Here is an 18,268-nt window from a genome sequence, read left to right on the forward strand (position 1 = left end):
TTAGAATACTTGAACTATGTCCCACTATGGCGTTTGCATGCTTCTCGATAATTGAAGATTGATCAGCTCCAATACGTTTCGATTGCGACGACAGGTGTTTGACACGAGTTCTATCATTGCATTAGTGACTTGGCGTTTGAAGTTAGGACGTTTGCGCACAGTTGCTGGACACTCATGAGGATATTAATAGCGGCCATTTGAGACATGATCATTTTTCGCACTGAGTCTACATCCCCTTGAGCAATCATAGACCAGTGGAGTCTTTCACCGATGGCACCAAGGTTTCTCGTTGATTTGAAGTGGCCCAAACTGCTTTCCTTGGACCGCATCTTGTTAACCATGGCCTGCAAGGGCTGAGAACAGTGTATGACGATAGCTCTGATCTGCTCCAAGGTCTGGAGCTCCTCTTTGCAGTCGGATTCCAAGCTCAAGACGTGTTTGAGTGTGCTGTGAACAAGGTCCAGTTCGGCACGAAGCTGTTGGAAATGTACGGGGGCATCTTTGTAATTCCGCAGCTCTATAGCGATGCGTTCAAAGAGACCGAGCACAGCGATAACGTCGCCGACCGCATATCCAAACGACATAGTCACTGGCGGTGAGATGATGATGATTGTTTTGCAGACTTTCTTAGGAATCTAGGCATCTTTTAGCTGCAGCTCAGCCTCGTTTCAAGCTGCGCCTGTTGCTGACCGATGTTGCCTCGCTACTTGCATATTGCATATAATCATTTTAATCGCACTGCATCGCGGCTCACAAGTCTTATAGTCTCGATCACGGTAGTGGGGAGCGCTATGGTTGGGGTATTTGCAGCTGGTCGAGTTACATCTTCAGAAGGTTTTCATAGTCCAGTCCATCGTCCTTTCTATCACTTTATCCTGATCTTGGACAGGCTCATATCCCAATATCCTCCTCGCTTTATCCAAAGACCAGCAACAACCTGTATCAAGATGATCCATACTGATTCTCCGTAAACTAGGCTGTACCGTGCCCAGTGTAAACACCCAATACACCCACTCCATCGTCGACGCCATCGTCTGCATAACAGACAAAGGAATACTCGTCACCTCTTCGGGTCTGACAGGGCTACCAGCAGCCGCGTAGATCCTTCTACAAAAGTCAAACAACCCCTGTGGTTTTCCATCAGAGATAAAGAAGTCTTCACCGCCAACTTGATCGCGAGTCGAAGGGTTCAAGAGAGCTTTCATAGCCATGATATGTGCCTCTGCTGCCTTGTTCACATATAAGAATTCGAACACCTTCGTGTTGTTTCCAACTTGCATTTTGTGTTCTTTTTCTCTCATACTTGATACAAGCTGAGGGATGAAATTATCGTCGTATTTGCCGTAGATACCAGGAATTCTTATGACAGAAGTATACAGCTCTTCGGAGTTTGCAGCAATTACAAGTCTTTTGGCTAGAGCTTTTGAGAGAGCGTAGGTGTTGGGGGCGTTGGGGGCGTTGTTTTCATCGTATCGATGAGCATTCTCCTCGGATGTTGGTTCCTGTGTCGGCATGATAGCCTCATCGGATGAGGTAAAAACAAAGGCTTTCGTATCACTACAAGTCCTCGCAGCTTCCAGTAGAGCCTTTGTACCATCGACATTTTTACTCATTAATGTTTTTTTGGTATCCATATAGGATGGGGAGGCAGTGTGGATGACTGCATGAGGCTTGAACCTTTCAAAGATTTCTTCGATCTTGTCTTGAGATGCTAAACTGGTCGGGTAAAGACAGATGCGTGCTTCTTCCGGAACACCGACTGGAATCTTTGGGTTGCGACTCACGATCGCAACTGTAGTTTTGGCATCCTGGAGGAGTTACCGAAAAACATGGCCACCCAAGAATCCGCTTCCACCTGTCACTAAAACGTGTGTTGTGTGATCCATATTTCGAGTTGTCGTTGGAGAGTATTGTCGTTCAAGAAAGGTGGTCAGCGGGTGTAGTGAGATCACTGCATAAAAGCAAGAGGTCGAAGTAAGCTGTCAGCACTAAGTGGATGTGATATCTCACGCCGTCAGCACAGGGTCTAGCTGTTCTGTAAGCTTACAAAACTGATCCTTGTAAGAAGTCGAATCCCTCATTGGCGAACTGAACAGTGAACAAACTTCAAAGAGAACAAGGTAACAGAACAGCGTCAAATTCACTACATAAACAGACTTTTATTACCATTATTACCCTTATAAACTCCTGAAGTATCCAATTACAAGTTTCAAGCGCGAGTGTTAGCCTTGGCCTTGGCCTTGTCCTCGGGGGGATCAAGCTGCCAAAGTTGATGTCGTGCAGCCCAAGTCCTTTCCTCATCAGTTTCATAATCCTCCAGAGCCTTCTGGTTCTGCTTTTCAGCCTCCTTTATCCTCGCAACTCCCTTCTTGCCAGGACCCAATAAACACGGCTTACCATCACCATGGTCGTTCTCGGGATAGTACTTCGCGTCCTTGGCCTTCAGACGCTCGATGAGAGAATTGTGAAGAACGGCTCTGCGTGGAATATCGCGGAAGCTCCCAAGGTTGGGGGTCCAACGCCACGATTCCCATCCGTTCTCAGCCTCCAGGGCCTTGGCCTTGGCCTTGTCCTTATCCGTGTCCGTGTCATCATACTTGCCGTTGAGTTCCCATCGGGGAATTCCAGGAATATGTTCTAAGATACAATTAGTAATGGTAATTAGTAATGAATGAAGTGATACTTACCCATCAGGTTCCACATAAGGACCTTGAAGAAGGATGATCCGTATCCAAAGCTGAGGGTGTCGTGCTTGAAGCCTTCAATGACGTATCTCTGCAGCTTGGTCTTCGTCTGTCCCTCGGGTATTTCCGTGTTATCCATGTTCTTCCTGAACCTCTTGACGGTATGACACCAGTGGACAGCACTCTTCTCGTCTTTCTTACCAACCAGAGTGACTTCTCGAATCATCCAGTCGAGAGCCATATCACTCATCTGGAGATCATCGCTCTTGAGATCACCCGTGACATCATTAGGCTTCATGCTCTTGAAGACGCACGCAAGCTTTTTATACCATGGCATCTTGTCAGGCTCGACAAGCTCAGGCATAGCAGGCCACCCTCCGCCGATGTCGCCGTGGTTACCAGGGAACCAGACTTCTCTGATATCCTCAGCTTTCTCCGCGGCTTCCTTGGCATCTTCTATCTCTTGCTTCTCTGCACCTTCCTTGATCTGCGCTGGGGTCCTCTTATCTCTCTTTGGCAGTTTGCACTTGCAGCACTTTCCCAGTCTTAGTAGCTCTTTCTTCTGTCTCGCAGCCTCCTTTGCCTCGACAGTTTCCTTCACGACAGTTCGGATATCCTGTGCCAGAAGAGCAGGCTTGAACTTTACACGTCGCTCATCGACGGCAACAGCGTGACGAACATGCTTCGCAGTACCAGTAATCTCAACAGGAGCTGGTGCACTGTTCTCAACGACTGCAACAGAGTTGACGCAGTCCCACATACCGAGGAAATGGACCTTGATGTTCACATGTTTTTTAGGGTCTGTTCCCTCGTTACGGCAGAATGTCCGGCCGAAAGCCTTGACTTCTCTTCTGGCGATCTTGGTCCTGAGTCGTCTTTTGATGTTGACATTGCCAGCCATGAAGGTAGACTTGTCTTCCTCATCGTCAGTGTCGCTATCCTCGTCCTCGTCCTCGTCCTCGTCAACATGGGCATGTTCGTCTTCCTTATCGCAGGTGCACTGGGAGTAACCTTTGTCACCGTTGGTAGCGCCATTGGTATGACCATTGGTATTGCCATTAGTGTAACCATTGGGAGCACCGTTGGGTTGATTATTATCATCGAGCAGCGGGGTAGCTTCGTTGGTGACTGGTAACTGTTCAGGAGCATCCACCATCAACCAGCCGTTGCGGCTCTTTTTCGCAGCGATACGATCGTCGCTCTCACATTGTAGAGAACGGGCATAAAGACGATAGGCAAAGGGTACCATCTCCTCATTGCCCTTGCAAAGAAGACCAACTTTGTTGACCATTCGTGAGAGGTACTTGGCAGTGTAAGCACCACGACTGAAGCCAAAGATGTAGATCTTGGCATGGGGCTCATAGTATCTCATGAGGAAACGGTAGCCGGCCATGATATGAGAGTCAAAGGTCGTACCGAAACCTTGATCAATGGTTTTGGAAACCTTGCTCTTGATCTCGCCGAGAGTAGACTTGTGGACCGACTTCTCGTCCACATCGTAGGTACCGATTCCAGCTGCCCTGGTGTTAGATCGAGGGTAACAAAAGACCAAGCAAAAGGATCACTCACTCTGGTAGTAATGGAATTGGTTTTTGTTGTTGCGATCAAGCTTGCGAAGAATCTTGACCACGTTGGTGTCGGCATTGGTACCACTAAAGGTGTTACCAGTACCATCGAAACAAAGAATGAGTTTGACGTATTCATCAGGAGCAATCGCCTCCGCGACATGAAAGCTGTTAGCTGACGGCATTTTGACAGGTACACAATGTCAGTGATGATAAAGATGCAGATGAGAAGACAAGTCAGTATCGTAAGCCTGGGGAACCACCAGCTTTTATCTTTATGTCTATTATCATTTGTCAAACCCCCTCAGTTGGATCACAGGCCAAAGTCAAAGTAGCACCACCAAATCGAAACATCAGCGTAAAGGCGTCCAATAGCTCCCCAATCTCGAACCCTATGTCTCAGCTCCTCGCCGCCACAAATAAGATAGCTTTACCCGTTTAGTTCGTGCCGTGCCGCATAAAGTCTTCCCCGATCAAATAGTCTGACGAGCTAGTGAGGACTAGGGAATTTCAGCAAGCCACTTTGGTGAGATTACCATGCAGCTGAAATACCGGTCTTCTCCATACCCCGGTCCATCAGCGGGGTCTGGACTTTTGGAGAGGCAACCGGTCAATATGCAGGGGAGCTGAGGCAGAGTCACATTCCTGTTAAAAAGTCTCTGTTATCTTTTGGTGATGAGACATAGCTTTCAGCTTTGTCGAAATGTTTGCGGCTGACTGAAAACTGGGGGTTGAGAATGTGTGGTTTTCTCCAAGGTGACATGGCTTGGTTATTCCCAGACATGCATTCCCATGACACCCTTGCTACTGTCTGGTCCTGAAAAACTCTGGAAACAGCGATCGCAGCTCTTCAAGGCTACGAACCTGATATTGCGATGCTGGTGTATCAGGTAAAGGAAATCCCGCTTCGACATAATGAACCGCCGCCCAACCAGCTTTTTGTGCTCCAACACAATTCTTGTGTGAATCATCTGTCAACATTAGCGAGATTCAAGACATTAGCAACCACTGGTTTCAGCTCACCAATAAAATAGCATTTCGAAGTCTCAGAAATTCCTGCTTCTCTCATCGCCTTCATAAACATTTCTTTCTGCGGTTTACACACAAGTGGAATTTGTGTATAATCGCAATACGTCAAACCCTCGAACAAATCATCAACGCCCAGCAATTTTATGACTCTTTTTCCATGATTGACATACGCATTGGTCAAAAGCCAGAGTCTAACTTTTGAAGTATCAATATCCTCGAGAAATTGTCGCAGTTGCGGGTTTGGCTTGATAATATCGTCGAGGGGAAGCGCGTCATCGACTTTGGCGTTGTATTCCAGGGCGTCAATTTGATAATCCCGCACGAGACCTTCAATCGCCTGGCCGTATTGCTGGTAGTAGTCTTTGTGGAGACGTTCGGCTTCATCGGGTGATAGACCAAGATGGTTTTTGAAGTACGAGTCGATGAGACCTGACATGAGCTCTAGGACTTTATAATCTGGCGATGGTGAGTTGGTGGGAGTCATGGTGTGAGCGGAGAGTTGACTTACTACGTGAATACAAGCAATTGTCAATGTCACTAGACAAAAGAGTTAGTAAGGCAATATGAGTTGCTGTATGTCCTTACAAGAACAGAACTGGTTTCTCCAAGTTGTCGTCCATTTTGGTGACTGTCTCTTCAACAAGCAATAGTGCAAGTTGAGGAAATACTAATCAGCCATGCTGACTGGCCAATTGATCATAGTGGCAAAGTAATCCACCTACAGAGCCTCAGTCTTGGCAACATGGCACTAACATCAATAGCATATCATTTCAATATATTCTAAAGTTTGGAATCATTTGGCATGTCTGATCCATTTGTAGTAACTGCGATAGTGATTTCGATTTCCTCCTCTTCCGTTGTCGCCTCTTTTGGATAATAAGCGCGTGCCGTCACATCGTCTCCAAGTCACCTCGGCATCTTGAAACAGCACACTATTCCCCACTCGGAGGGTCCTTATCGTCATGACAAATCCTCTTTTTTTATGCCGTGGAGCCGACTAGATTTGTTTGCTGCTAGTCCCCTTTTTGCCGAAATAAATATCTACGTCAGTCCTGTCATGTTTTCCAAGTTTCATCCCAATATCTTTATTAACAGCCATGGCAGAGTCTGAGACTCGTCGGTCCTCTCAGGATCTTAGTGATCAACCCACTGAGATTGTTCATCAGAATGTATCGTCCAAAGAGTTAATCGAGGTTGGTTGGGATGGTGATAAGGATCCCATGTGTCCGAGAAGCATGTCAAGAATGCGAAAATGGGTTATTGTTTCTATCGCCTGCGTCGGTGCTCTTTGCGTGTAAGTCAACCTTCAGCTTGTACTTACTAATCATTTACTGACAGTCACTATAGAACATGCGCTAGTTCAATCTATACATCTACATATGAACAAATGAACAAGGAATTCGGCTGCTCTCAAATTGTCGCCACCCTCGGTCTCTCATCCTTCGTCCTAGGAATCGCCCTTGGTCCCGTTGTAACCAGTCCTCTAAGCGAAAACTACGGCCGACGACCTATCTACCTAGTGTCATGGACCATGTTCATCATCTGGACGATCCCTTCAGCTGTCGCGCCCAACATCCAGACCATGATCATCTCACGCTTCTTTGCAGGATTTGCTGGAAGTTCTTTTCTTACTGTTGCAGGCGGCACGGCAGGAGATCTCTTCGTGAGGGACGAGATCCAAAAGCCTATGAGTATGGTCTCTCTCGTACCCTTTATCGGACCATCTCTTGGACCGTTGCTCGGAGGCTTTATCAACCACAATGCTTACTGGCGATGGACATATTACGTCATGCTTATCTGGGCGGCTGTTCTCATGGTTGCCATTGTTTTCTTTGCGCCCGAGACGTATCATCCCATTCTACTACGCGAAAAAGCGAGGAAACTTCGCAAAGAAACCGGCAACGACGCCTACCGCGCTCCAATGGAAGACACTATCAAACCCTTCCTCGAAACCCTCAAGATCGCCATCCTACGGCCATTCCAGATAATATTCCTTGAGCCTATGTGTCTCTGTCTCGATCTCTACTCAGCCCTTGTACTCGGTATTCTCTACCTCTTCTTCGGCGCGATTCCTCTTGTCTTTCGCACCAACCATGGCATGAACCTCTGGCAGACCGGCCTGACTTTCTTGGGTATTTTTTGTGGACTTCTCGTTGCGTCAGCTACAACACCAATCTGGTCTAAACTTCGAACGAGATTATTGGAGAAGCGGGAGAAGGAGACAGGTATTGCTATTAACGAGCCGGAGGATTTGCTGCCTCCTACTATCCTTGGCGCTGTGCTCATTCCCATCGGTCTGTTTTGGTTCGGTTGGACAACGTATGCCAGCGTTCATTGGATTGTGCCCATTATTGGTTCTGGCGTGTTTGGATGCGGGTATGTTAACCTTGCCCTCTCTTGTTTTGACAGTCCATTAACATTCTATTAGCCTGCTCCTCGCTTACACCGGAATCTTTACCTTCTTGGTAGACGCCTATCCCAAATATGCGGCGTCCGCAATGGCAGGCAACAGTTTTGTCCGCTGCTCATTCGCTGGTAAGTCTGTCATGTTTTCATCTCAACAAGTTCTAACATGTTCTTCAGCGGCATTCCCTCTTTTTGGTATCCAGATGTATGAGAAGCTTGGTTTCCAGTGGGCATCTAGTCTACTTGCGTTTTTGATGGTAGCCATGGCGCCGTTCCCTTGGCTTTTCTTCAAGTATGGAAAACGGCTGAGAGCCAAGAGCAGATTTGCCATGTATGCATAGGGATAATGCATTAATGGACATAATGTTTAAATGAGGCTGGATAGAAAGAATGTTGCGAGTAAAAGAGTTGCATATTTTGTTATAGATTTATACCATCAAATAGACAGACTTGAATGCTTAGACAAAATTAAAGACTCACAGGCCAAATGTCCCAGGGGGCATGAGACCAAAATCAGCCGGGAGTAATGGACATAATCCATTCTGAAGCAATAAATCGACATTGATGATATCTTCAGACCAAAACGAGCCAAATCCGAACTCATCAGCAGGTTGTTGCAACATATTAGTTGTTTGCTGCTCTCCCATCCCTGGACCATTAGCATTGTCAAAGAAGCCAAGCGCCGTATTATTCTGTTGACTGGACCCATTGATCCTATCATCCGGGTTTTGTGATGCGCTGACTCGTGAAGGTTCTAAAGCGGGACCCTCATTATCGCGGGTTGTATTTGCAATGCGAGACGTCACATCAACTATTGATCCTGCAGACAAGGCCGACCCCTGACCTGTGAGTCGTCTCAAGAGGTTCACAAACAGCTTCGTTATCCATAGACCAATGGGCCATGACTTTGCCATTTCACTAAGTGCGAGGATGCATTGTCGTGATTTATTGCCAGCTAGTTGTCGCCGAATAGGGTCTTTTCGACAGATGACGAGCGTGTGGATTGAGAGGGCTCCAAAGACGGCCGGGATACTACACAATGTCAGATATTGGTGCCATGAGACAGAATATGTACTTACGTATGCATTTGGGTATAGCGTAATGTCCCGACAGCGATCAGATCTTCTGTCATGCGAGTGATATAGTCAGCCGCAGCTCGCGCTGTCTTGTCCCTTTCAGCTTCCGCTGGTGACATGTCGTCGATTACTTTGGGCCGGAACAAAAGGATAAAGTAGTTCCTGCCTAACATCAGTAAGAATACCTTCAGTTACTTGCATCATCTTACTGGTAGGCCATCTGCAATTGAGTAGCCCAGAATGCTGCCCCCAGCGTCTCATCAAGTGGTTGCTTTTGCATGCACTTTGGTAACTGTGACTCCCATTGCTCAAGTCTTGCTTTCAGTTTAGGCACTTCATACTGTTCCAGTGCAAGACGGCGAGGACTAAATTCTCCAATGACAATGTCCCCCACTGTCAGTTGTTAGCCTGTCTAAAACATCTCGTAAAAGGTTGACCCACAGATTTCAGCAGCCTTACGCATTTCAATGAAGAAGGCTGTGTGGTATTCCTTTTGCGGTGGTATAAGAGGGTCGTCGACTACATCGTCAAAGTAGAGGTCAGCCTCAGTGACAGGTTCGATGTCGCAATCATCATCTCGAATTCTGCATGGCTTGCCCAGACATGCAGCTGTATGTCGATCTCGAGTCTGATAATATTAGATCCGTGAACAAAGATGTTTGACTCAACTCACGTATATAGACCACCATATGCGTTTTCGCAACGCCCTTTTCTCAGGACTGAACCTGGAAGTAATTGTCCTACCAAACTGTCAGCTATAGCCAAGAAGGAAAAGCGGGTAACAAACGAGCGATGTAAACCTAGTGACTGGGCATATGATGTTGCACAACCTGACCAATACCATGCATCTTTCTGATCATCTGGCCCGTTCCACCAAAATCCCAGAAGATGAAGCGAAGCAACCAGTATATCTCGATCAGTCTCATGATCAACATCGTACAGAGTCTTGGCGCGGAGGTAGTGATATTTGCGTGCCGCGGCACGATCAGTGAATCCAGCATCTTGAATAAGATTTTCATCACAAAAGATGAAAGTTACGAGAAACATGGCATGCAACAGCAGGGGCGATGCTCTATCCTCTCGGTAGGCCTGAAGGAATGACTTTCTGTCGACAACAGGCCAAGGAGGGTGTACTATATCAAAGAACACATACACGAGACGGTCGGATATCTCTCTTGACGGAAGTGTTAGTGCGTCTTGTAAACGCAGTGGTTCAGTTTGAAGCCGACTTGGAGTCACTGTCCTTTCAGCTATCGATGCTGGAATCGGATAATGCACCTTGACTGGCTCACTGATACCACTCCTTGGGGCACATATCAGCTCGATGATGTAGGATAGACTACTCGAATCGCCGAGAAAGAAAGATCGGTCTTTGGCTTGGGTCAGATTTGGTAGGGGTTGTTGCTGAGTATTCTGTGTGGTATCTGATTCTCTGATTTGGTGCTGCTCATTTTCATCGTTCTGAGAAGTTGCGGCAGCGATACTCTCAACACTGGTGATTCCATCTGCATCAGGAGCTGGACTTTCGGTTTGTTGCACGCGCCTAGATGAGCGCCTCTGTCGGGATTGGGCATTACTCCGTCTTGCATATCTACATGATTGTAAGTTTTTCATTACCATCACTCATTGTATGTTTGCTACGTACTTTCCACGCTTCGACTCTATCAATTCGCACTCTGTACCACGCGTACGACAATGCCAGCAGGGTTGGCTATCCGCAGCGTCGCATTTAACTCGCCGTGCATGACATGCTTTACATGCGACACGCGCTACGCTCGTACGGCCTGGCGTTACACTTGAAGTTCTCGAGTCACTCGCGTTCGTTGGTTCGGTCATTGGCGTTGTAATGGGTTGCTGTGTATGTGTGAGTGAGAGGTTGAGTCGGCGACTTCGGTGTCTTGCGTGTGGGGCAGCCATCGCTTACTGAGCTACTGAGTAAGCGAAATTGTAATACTGATCTGGTCTAGTGTCGATCGACACGGCTTTATCTTATCTCCACTCACCTTATCGTTGCCAAAGACGGTCTGGGGTAAGTGAGACTCAAACAAGAAACTCAAATGCCAGTCACAAAAGGTTTGCAATAAGTGAGATCATTCATTATATTGCAGAAGTCAAGCAAGTGATTTATTTTGTATGTATTTTATGTCTTCTAATGATGTGACTTAACAACGTCAGATAGATGGTGAGAATTAGGAATTGTAACAATTGAGGAAGACTACGAAGTGATAATAATGTTATGATGCCAGTTTCCCATTGCAAGTGACCGGAAAAAGAGATAAACCCTAGTAGAAGATAACAGTAGCCAAGTCAATCAAGCACCACTTTCCCATATCTTAATTGCCTCCTTGTAGATCCCCATCACTCGTAGTAACATCCTGCACATTGCTTGTATCAATCTCAACCCAGAACCTATCTGGGATAGAATCTTCCGCATTATACGAGTACTGCGATTTGAAAATGCCATTCTGAACACCAACAGTAGCGCTGCTTCCATGCCTAGACGTCTTGTAGTACACATATCTGACCAGCCCAGGATAGTCCTTGTACATACTAACCGTAAAGTGCTCACCGACCGGGTTGTTATAACTGCCAACGTAGTATTCGACAGTGAACGTCTGACCACGAGAAGTATCATAGATTTCGTACGTGATGCCACTTCCGCAGAGGTCCGGGAAAACAAGCAGGTCATCCCAGTAGGGCATGATGGAAACCTCGGGGAGACTCTGGGCAGGCAGTTCTGCGTTGAAGGAAGCAGTATTGGGCGCTCGTCCCAGTGTCAACAATCCATTCACACTGACATGGACAGTGGATGAAGAAGCACCACCAAAGACCTCAACGTCAAAGGGTGTGACAACGGTTCTGTGCTCGTCATCAAAAACCGTGCCTTCGGAGGAGGAAAAGATGGAAGTAGGATTGGCAAGAACAGTAACCTGGGGACATCCAGCCGTTGCGGCGGTGGTGGTCTCCGCTGCCGTTGTAGTAACTTCACCAGCTGTGGTCGTGGTAGCTTCAGTGGCAATAGTGGTGTCGAGTAGAGTACTTGATGGTTTATTATCAGCAGTGCTAGTGTCTACGGAGGTAGCGCTGGTTGTAGCCGTAGTGACAGCCTCACTGGTTTCGGTCGTCTGGCTGGCCAAGGTGGTATCCAAGATTGAGGTCTCGGTGGATGAAGACACAGGAAGGATCATAGTCGTCGACTCAGAAAGCGTAGTCACGGTGAGAGAACCTAAAAATATGTTAACATCAACATCAGATATGTTGCCTGAGATAAACGAATACTTACTGGCAGCAGACGAAGGAGGCTTGCAGGGACTCGCAACTGCTGAGTTTACTACAAATGCACTCAAGGCCAGAGACAAAAATGTCTTTGAATGCATGATTTGCAAATAAGTGGAAGAGTCTGTAACAAGAGAAAATGATTGAATGAGCGACAGTCTCACACCAGAGACAAGAGGAATAAGGACAGTTGTAATAGAGCCTAGTAAGAAAGAAACATGGAGCATGGCAGAAGCTAGTTATATAAACAAAAACATCTTTTCAGATCATACCTTTCCTTTTTAATAAATTTATAAAAGTAAATAGTCTGAGAAATCACCAATAGTCCATTGCTGCTACAGCTGTCATCCTGGTCTAGACCCTCTAGCTTGAATAGATACGGAGCTCTTCACTATCTGCACTAACACAGCCACCAAATTACTGAAAACCACCAGCAGCCCCTTTTCCAATGTCTAGAGAATGAGGTGCGCATCGTTTTAAAACTGAAAAACGCCATGAAATCTACCGAATTCCTTCTTCTCTAGCAACCTGATCATCAGAATAGCTATCCCTGACCTTCTCAAGATATTTATCAAACTTCCTAGAAATCTTGATAACATGCTCCAAATGCCTATACGTCATACTCTCATTCTTGAACTTTGCCAACTGTCTTGCTGTAGTGATGGCATTGCGAATTTGTCTTCCGTTCATCTCCTCCTCAGCCAAATCTCCCAAGTGCCGTTCGATGTCGTTAAAGTTAATGTCTTGTTCGATCTCAAACTTGCGCTTCCTGTCTGTGATGGGCTGAACTACCGCGGTCTTCTCAATCGTCTGCAATCGTTGAAGGAAATTTGTCCAAATGGTGCGACGCTGGGATTTGCTCAGGCTCTCGTAGTGAAGAGAAAGTTGGATGCGAGACTTGAAAGCTTCATCAAAAGTGCCGACACGATTGGAGGTGAGAATCAAGATTCCTTCGTAGTACTCGAGAACTCGAAGGAACACAGAGACAAGAGCGTTACGCTCAAGGTCTGTAAGAGTGCGCTGCTCAAGAAAGACATCGGCTTCATCGAGTAAGACCACACAGCCCCAGATCTTACCAAGGTGCAGAACTGATTCGAGATACTTCTCGACTTCCTCCGGTTTTGTTCCGATATCACCACATGTTACTCGGAAGAGAGGCTTCTCGGCCAATTCGGCGACACTCTCGGCTGTAAAGGTCTTGCCTGTGCCTGGTCCTCCATGTAACAAGATAATGAGTCCGTTGCCTTTACCTTGGATCAGATCTGTCGTCTGATCCGTTTCCAACTTGCTTGTAACAAGGGCCTGTATGATGTCCTTGGTTTCTTCATCGATTACAAGGTGTCTAAAGGCTTGCTTGTTCCAATGCAGTTCCTGGATCCAATCAATTTGGAGGTCCTCTGCATACCATTTAGTACGTCTTCATCTATCCGAATGGATGATAATACTTACGCCACTTCTTCTGCCGAAGATTATATCCAACAACAGTGCTGGGAAAGACGAATAATTCAGCGCCCTCGGGCGGCTCATCGGACTCCATAACCGACGGCTCCATTTCTTTGCGGTAGGGGTTTGTCAACGATGGATAAGCCATCTTGAATTTGTGCGAATCTGAGTGAAGTTGCTTATACGTATTGAAGTCGATCATGTATCGCTCTCCTTCCTAATAACTGTTAGAAGAATACACATTGAAGTACCAAGTTTGACCTTACACTGGACAAGTTGTTCTCGCTGATGTCGTTGTAGGCGATCAAGTTTCTTCCTTTGCAAGCCCACATAGTTCGCCCTCGACGTTCGAGTTTCGTGCGGAAGTCTTTGTTCCCGAACCTGATGGGTAAGATATTCACTTCCGCTATGCTGACGTCTGGGCTATCTTCGTCAAACTCGAGGCTGATAGTGAGAACCGCGGAATTCTTGTAGAACTTTCCATCGTATCCATAAGACCAAGCACCCACTGACCAGCGCTGCGTAACCTTCCGAGGCCCGTTGGGATGAGAGGGCGACCCATAATTGGTTAACCCTTGAGCAGGCCACGATTCGGCGATATGACCGCTTATGCCTCTTTCATTCATTGATACCAACACCTCGCCAGGCCGTATAAAAAACGGCATTGTTGCCTCTGACACATATCCTTGCGAAAACTTATCCTCAACAGCAGCGTGCATTTCGCTATAGTTCTTATCAATCCATTCTGTAAGCAGTGTCATCTGCTTCCTGTGTGGTTCGTCCATGGCTTGGAGGTCGGTGGCAGCACGATAGCAGTACCAGAACAAAAAAGGTGAATTGATGGGATCGGTGGACCTCCAACCAGGGAACTTGTCCCGGAAGGTCGGATGCGAGTCGACAAACACATCCAGCGCAGCGATCATCTGCTCAGATAGTGGCTGCACAACCTCCCATGCAGGTTTGGGATACGGTAGCGGAAGACCCTCTTCCCTCGCCTTGCGGATATCCTTGGCTTGAAATGTTGGATCGTAGTGTCTGTACACCACGAAGGCAGCATCTGATCTATGTTTGAGGTATTCGCTTTCGTTGGCTAGCGGTGAATTTCCTCTAAAGTATGGCGCTTGCCCTTGTTTCGGTGCCCAGGAGGGGTCTGCTATATATGTGGTTTCATCGCCTTGTATCTTGTGAAGCACAAGCCAGGTTGTAGATTTTAAGGTGTTTTGAATCCTGCGAAGCCTTTCAATCTCCTGTTGAATCTGGGCTATTTGAACGTGATTCGCGGGGGCAACGTCTTTACCATTGTCGCCCACATCTTCCATGTGGGTGGTAGGCAGCGATGGTATTGTGCTGTCTTTGGTGGAGCTTCCACCACCCATAATCGCGTCCTGTTCCTGTCTGGCCATCATGAGTCGTCTCTTGTTTTGCTGTTCAAGTAGCATAAGCTGCATCTGATAATCCTGAAGAGCGTGAGTTGAACCGGAACCGGGGGTGAGTTCGATCGACGGTACTAGTCCTGTGTGTTGCTTATATTGGTCATAATTGTGGGTATACTGATCTATATCTCTCCAGTCTTGTTCAAGGAGTGCAGCAAGTCGTTCTTTATCGAAACCACTCGCATGTGTCTGGTCTCGTGAGATAGTGATGTGACGAACAAATCTCCAGGTGGTGTCGGTATCAAGGTCGTCACCAAGGTCGTCACCAAGGTCTTCACCAAGGTCTTCACCAAGGTCTTCACCAAGGCTGTTTTCCTCTTCAGCAAGACTAAAACCCTTTTGAACGTATTCGATTGCTGTTTTCAAGTTAAAAGTACTGGTTGTAGGTTGATCGTCGCTCTCGTTATCGATGTCTATGTCTTTGGGTTCAGAATCTGAGTTGTCGTTGTCGTTGGCGTCGGTGTCAATTATATCATTGTTGCCTGTGTCGCCATCATTCGAACTAGTCTCATGACTTTCTTGTGTGTCTAAGCCTTGTTCCGAAGCTGACTCTTGTTCTGTGTTGTCTTCGTCTGTCAAGACTCTCGTCCAGGCACGGGCTGCACGAGCTTGGAAGTCGTCGTTGGGTAGGATATGGGATATAAGCCGACTGAGCTGAACTGATTCTTGGAAGTCGATTCTTTCTTGAGTAGAGATATTTGGGGTCCATGAACCCAGCTCGATCAGTCGCTGGGGGGACTTTTCTTTGGCTTGCTGAGGAATCTTGACCGAAGGTGATGCTTCCGCCGAAGCTACTCAGCGGTAAGCGGAAGGTTACAGGGTCAAGATCGGCAGAATGGAGAAGAAGAGAACTTGAGGGAAGATTTCATTCACACTTGATGAATGGTAGAAGTTTTTAGATCAAGATTGAACAGCAGAAGAGAAGAGGGAACCGATAGGAAAGCGTAAGATGAACCCTTGTCAAGAAAGGAGGGGCTTCAGGCATACAATCCTTGTCGCACACGCAAATAAACCAATACATTTGACGGATAACACGATCCTTGCATCGAATAACTCAGCCGCACTCCGCTCAATTGGGCGAGCTACAGATTATGCCGCCGGCCTGTCGAGGCTGTGCTTACCCGGACTCAAGGGTCGGTGCATTAATCTCAATCTCATCATCCTTTGAGTTATGGAACTCATCCAACTACTCAACCGATGGATCATCCCATGTCAGACTATCTGAGTACTTGGTATTCTGCCAATACTCATTCGAGACAGAGTACATACTCGTAAGGCAGCCCAATACTAACTTTGCCATTGCTTAGCTTACTCTTCACAGGAACTTTGCATTCCCAGCTGCTCAGCAGGCATTCCAGGAAGGACTGAACCGATTCGCATCAGATCTAACCAAAGACTCTGAGAAAGTCGGTTTCTCGCAGAGTTTCTCCAGTATACAGGATATCCAATCCCTAGCACAGGACTCATTTGCCAAATACTCAGATGAGAAGCGCTTCCCGAAAGCTAAGAAATGGCTTCAAAGAATCACTTCCAAAATTCATCACTATGGCAATATTATGGATGTCTTGGTTCAGCATCACCCTGAGTATGTGTCACTTGCCTGGGGAGCTATGAAGTTGGTACTGGTGGTAAGTCTAAGCTCTGTTCAGCACCTACGCACAAATTGTTGACGAGTCAAAGTCTGCTCAGAATCACGAGGCGACAATAGCTTTAATCTCAAAAGCAATGTCGCAAATTGCGGATTCTTTACCTCGTGTTGAGCTTGCCACGGTTCTCTATCCAACCGATCGCATGCGGCAAGCAGTCAGCAACCTGTATGCCAACCTTGTGAGATTCTTCATCCGCGCTCATGAATGGTGTCAAGAAGGCACACTGCGCCATCTTCTGCATAGTATCACCCGCCCTCCCGAACTCAGATACCAAGACCTCCTCGAAGATATCACAGCCAACTCGCGGGAGATTGACCAGCTAGCTACTGCTAGTGCCCGTGTGGAGATTCGGGACATTAGTCTCAAACTAAACTCCATTGTCGCAAAACTGGATCATTTCCAATCCTCGTCGTCAAGTTCTGTCATCCAGACGAACCAGAATATCATCGCTAAGCTTGACTCTTTCCATGCTTTACACTCAAGTGCATTGTTGGACACAAATCAAAGGTTGTCAGACCTCCAGTTCTCACAGATCATGTCACATATACAAGATGGAAAGCTTGGCGACCCCTTGGAGGCATTCCGATATAACGTGTCGGTACAAATACGGCATGACCGTGTCAGGGTATATGAGACGACGAATGAGTTCTGGCAGTCACCCAAGCTACATGCGTGGTCAACTGCACCAGAATCAAGAGTGGCTATTATCAAAGGTGGTCTCCGTGCACGCCATGCTTCTAGGAAGTTTTGTGTCAACATCATCAAGCAACTACAGTCCAGAAACATACCTGTAATATGGGCTTTGCGTGGTGCCCAAAATGAGTCTGGAGATGGACGAGCTTCAAGCACAGACTTGTTCAAACATCTCATCCTCCAAGCGTTCAAGTTATCCCAGGACTGTACAACCGAAAGCGCCATGTCCCTTCAATGTGCGCAATTTCACAGAGCCAACGTGGAACAAGACTGGCTTCAACTCCTTGGCTCTGCATTACTTCGGGCGCGGACTCAGATCTACGTGGTCATTGATTTAGCGGTCATAGACCACAATCTTCTGCCAGCAGAAGGCTTCTCATGGTTCATTGCATTTCAGAGTTTGTTCACAGAAATGGTCAAACGGTCACCCAAGCTACAGGTCAAAGTACTGCTCTTGGGCAACAGTGTAAGTTTCGGAGCAGCCGAAGATGGTGTTGTGCCATCTGATGTTGTGATACCTGTCAAGGTGACACAAACACCCGTTCGCCGGCGGAGAAAGATGGAGCCGCGCATCGAAGCTTACCAGCGGAAAGGATATCCTTGGTTTTAACTGCACGTGTTGAACTCTGCTAGTGGAAGGCAGTGGGTATGTTCGAGTCTCATACGCAGTCATTCTCGTGGCTCGGCTCTCCACATTCCGCCCCTCCACGCTGTCATCAAACGATGCGCTCTTTGATGAAAAGAAGTACGCCAACAGTTATGTCGATAAGCTTATGATCAACACGGATACCTATTTATATACGAGGAAGCTACTAGTGAAGATGATATCAATCCCAATTGGCCAAGGGAATGGAATGAGAGATGAGAGAAAGTTAGGGATGGACAAATGGCCACAAAGTAAATTGAACGATAAAGTAAATATGCGAATGAAATAGAAGTATAGGCATAAAAAAGCATGAGTCAAATGACCGTTTCGTAACCGTCCTTCACCCTAAAAGTCCCTTTCCTAAGGAG

The 18,268-nt window shown here is 46.9% G+C and overlaps 9 protein-coding genes across 9 annotated transcripts; 2 read left to right on the forward strand and 7 right to left on the reverse strand.

The window, feature by feature from the left end:
• Positions 1 to 113: 113 nt before the first annotated feature.
• Positions 114 to 584, reverse strand: FGSG_11713 (uncharacterized protein; the record flags this gene model as incomplete). The annotated part of the gene is made up of 1 exon (XM_011317545.1): positions 114 to 584. One exon carries the CDS (start codon positions 582 to 584, stop codon positions 114 to 116), a length of 471 nt encoding a protein of 156 aa, XP_011315847.1.
• Positions 585 to 827: 243 nt separating this feature from the next.
• On the reverse strand, positions 828 to 1,807 carry FGSG_11714 (uncharacterized protein; the record flags this gene model as incomplete). The annotated part of the gene is made up of 2 exons (XM_011317546.1): positions 828 to 1,716; positions 1,785 to 1,807. The coding sequence occupies 2 exons, from the start codon at positions 1,805 to 1,807 to the stop codon at positions 828 to 830; spliced, it is 912 nt and encodes a 303-aa protein (XP_011315848.1).
• A 357-nt stretch (positions 1,808 to 2,164) lies between these two features.
• Positions 2,165 to 4,434, reverse strand: FGSG_00224 (uncharacterized protein; the record flags this gene model as incomplete). The annotated part of the gene is made up of 3 exons (XM_011317547.1): positions 2,165 to 2,637; positions 2,688 to 4,199; positions 4,254 to 4,434. The coding sequence occupies 3 exons, from the start codon at positions 4,432 to 4,434 to the stop codon at positions 2,210 to 2,212; spliced, it is 2,121 nt and encodes a 706-aa protein (XP_011315849.1). The 3' UTR covers positions 2,165 to 2,209.
• Positions 4,435 to 5,383: 949 nt separating this feature from the next.
• Positions 5,384 to 5,762, reverse strand: FGSG_00225 (uncharacterized protein; the record flags this gene model as incomplete). The annotated part of the gene is made up of 2 exons (XM_011317548.1): positions 5,384 to 5,390; positions 5,449 to 5,762. 2 exons carry the CDS (start codon positions 5,760 to 5,762, stop codon positions 5,384 to 5,386), a joined length of 321 nt encoding a protein of 106 aa, XP_011315850.1.
• A 613-nt stretch (positions 5,763 to 6,375) lies between these two features.
• Positions 6,376 to 8,025, forward strand: FGSG_00226 (uncharacterized protein; the record flags this gene model as incomplete). The annotated part of the gene is made up of 4 exons (XM_011317549.1): positions 6,376 to 6,572; positions 6,626 to 7,654; positions 7,707 to 7,813; positions 7,862 to 8,025. 4 exons carry the CDS (start codon positions 6,376 to 6,378, stop codon positions 8,023 to 8,025), a joined length of 1,497 nt encoding a protein of 498 aa, XP_011315851.1.
• Positions 8,026 to 8,160: 135 nt separating this feature from the next.
• Positions 8,161 to 10,677, reverse strand: FGSG_00227 (uncharacterized protein; the record flags this gene model as incomplete). The annotated part of the gene is made up of 6 exons (XM_011317550.1): positions 8,161 to 8,716; positions 8,764 to 8,922; positions 8,970 to 9,153; positions 9,202 to 9,344; positions 9,434 to 10,351; positions 10,406 to 10,677. The coding sequence occupies 6 exons, from the start codon at positions 10,675 to 10,677 to the stop codon at positions 8,161 to 8,163; spliced, it is 2,232 nt and encodes a 743-aa protein (XP_011315852.1).
• A 416-nt stretch (positions 10,678 to 11,093) lies between these two features.
• FGSG_11715 (uncharacterized protein) lies at positions 11,094 to 12,137 on the reverse strand (the record flags this gene model as incomplete). Its single annotated transcript, XM_011317551.1, has 2 exons — positions 11,094 to 11,986; positions 12,044 to 12,137. 2 exons carry the CDS (start codon positions 12,135 to 12,137, stop codon positions 11,094 to 11,096), a joined length of 987 nt encoding a protein of 328 aa, XP_011315853.1.
• A 215-nt stretch (positions 12,138 to 12,352) lies between these two features.
• Positions 12,353 to 14,927, reverse strand: FGSG_11716 (uncharacterized protein; the record flags this gene model as incomplete). The annotated part of the gene is made up of 3 exons (XM_011317552.1): positions 12,353 to 13,433; positions 13,486 to 13,696; positions 13,746 to 14,927. 3 exons carry the CDS (start codon positions 14,925 to 14,927, stop codon positions 12,538 to 12,540), a joined length of 2,289 nt encoding a protein of 762 aa, XP_011315854.1. The 3' UTR covers positions 12,353 to 12,537.
• Positions 14,928 to 16,121: 1,194 nt separating this feature from the next.
• Positions 16,122 to 17,864, forward strand: FGSG_00229 (uncharacterized protein; the record flags this gene model as incomplete). Its single annotated transcript, XM_011317553.1, has 4 exons — positions 16,122 to 16,183; positions 16,234 to 16,497; positions 16,562 to 17,720; positions 17,781 to 17,864. The coding sequence occupies 4 exons, from the start codon at positions 16,122 to 16,124 to the stop codon at positions 17,862 to 17,864; spliced, it is 1,569 nt and encodes a 522-aa protein (XP_011315855.1).
• Positions 17,865 to 18,268: the final 404 nt, after the last annotated feature.

The sequence above is a fragment of the Fusarium graminearum genome, chromosome 1 (genome assembly GCF_000240135.3).
Source record: "Fusarium graminearum PH-1 chromosome 1, whole genome shotgun sequence".
NCBI lineage: Eukaryota > Fungi > Ascomycota > Sordariomycetes > Hypocreales > Nectriaceae > Fusarium > Fusarium graminearum.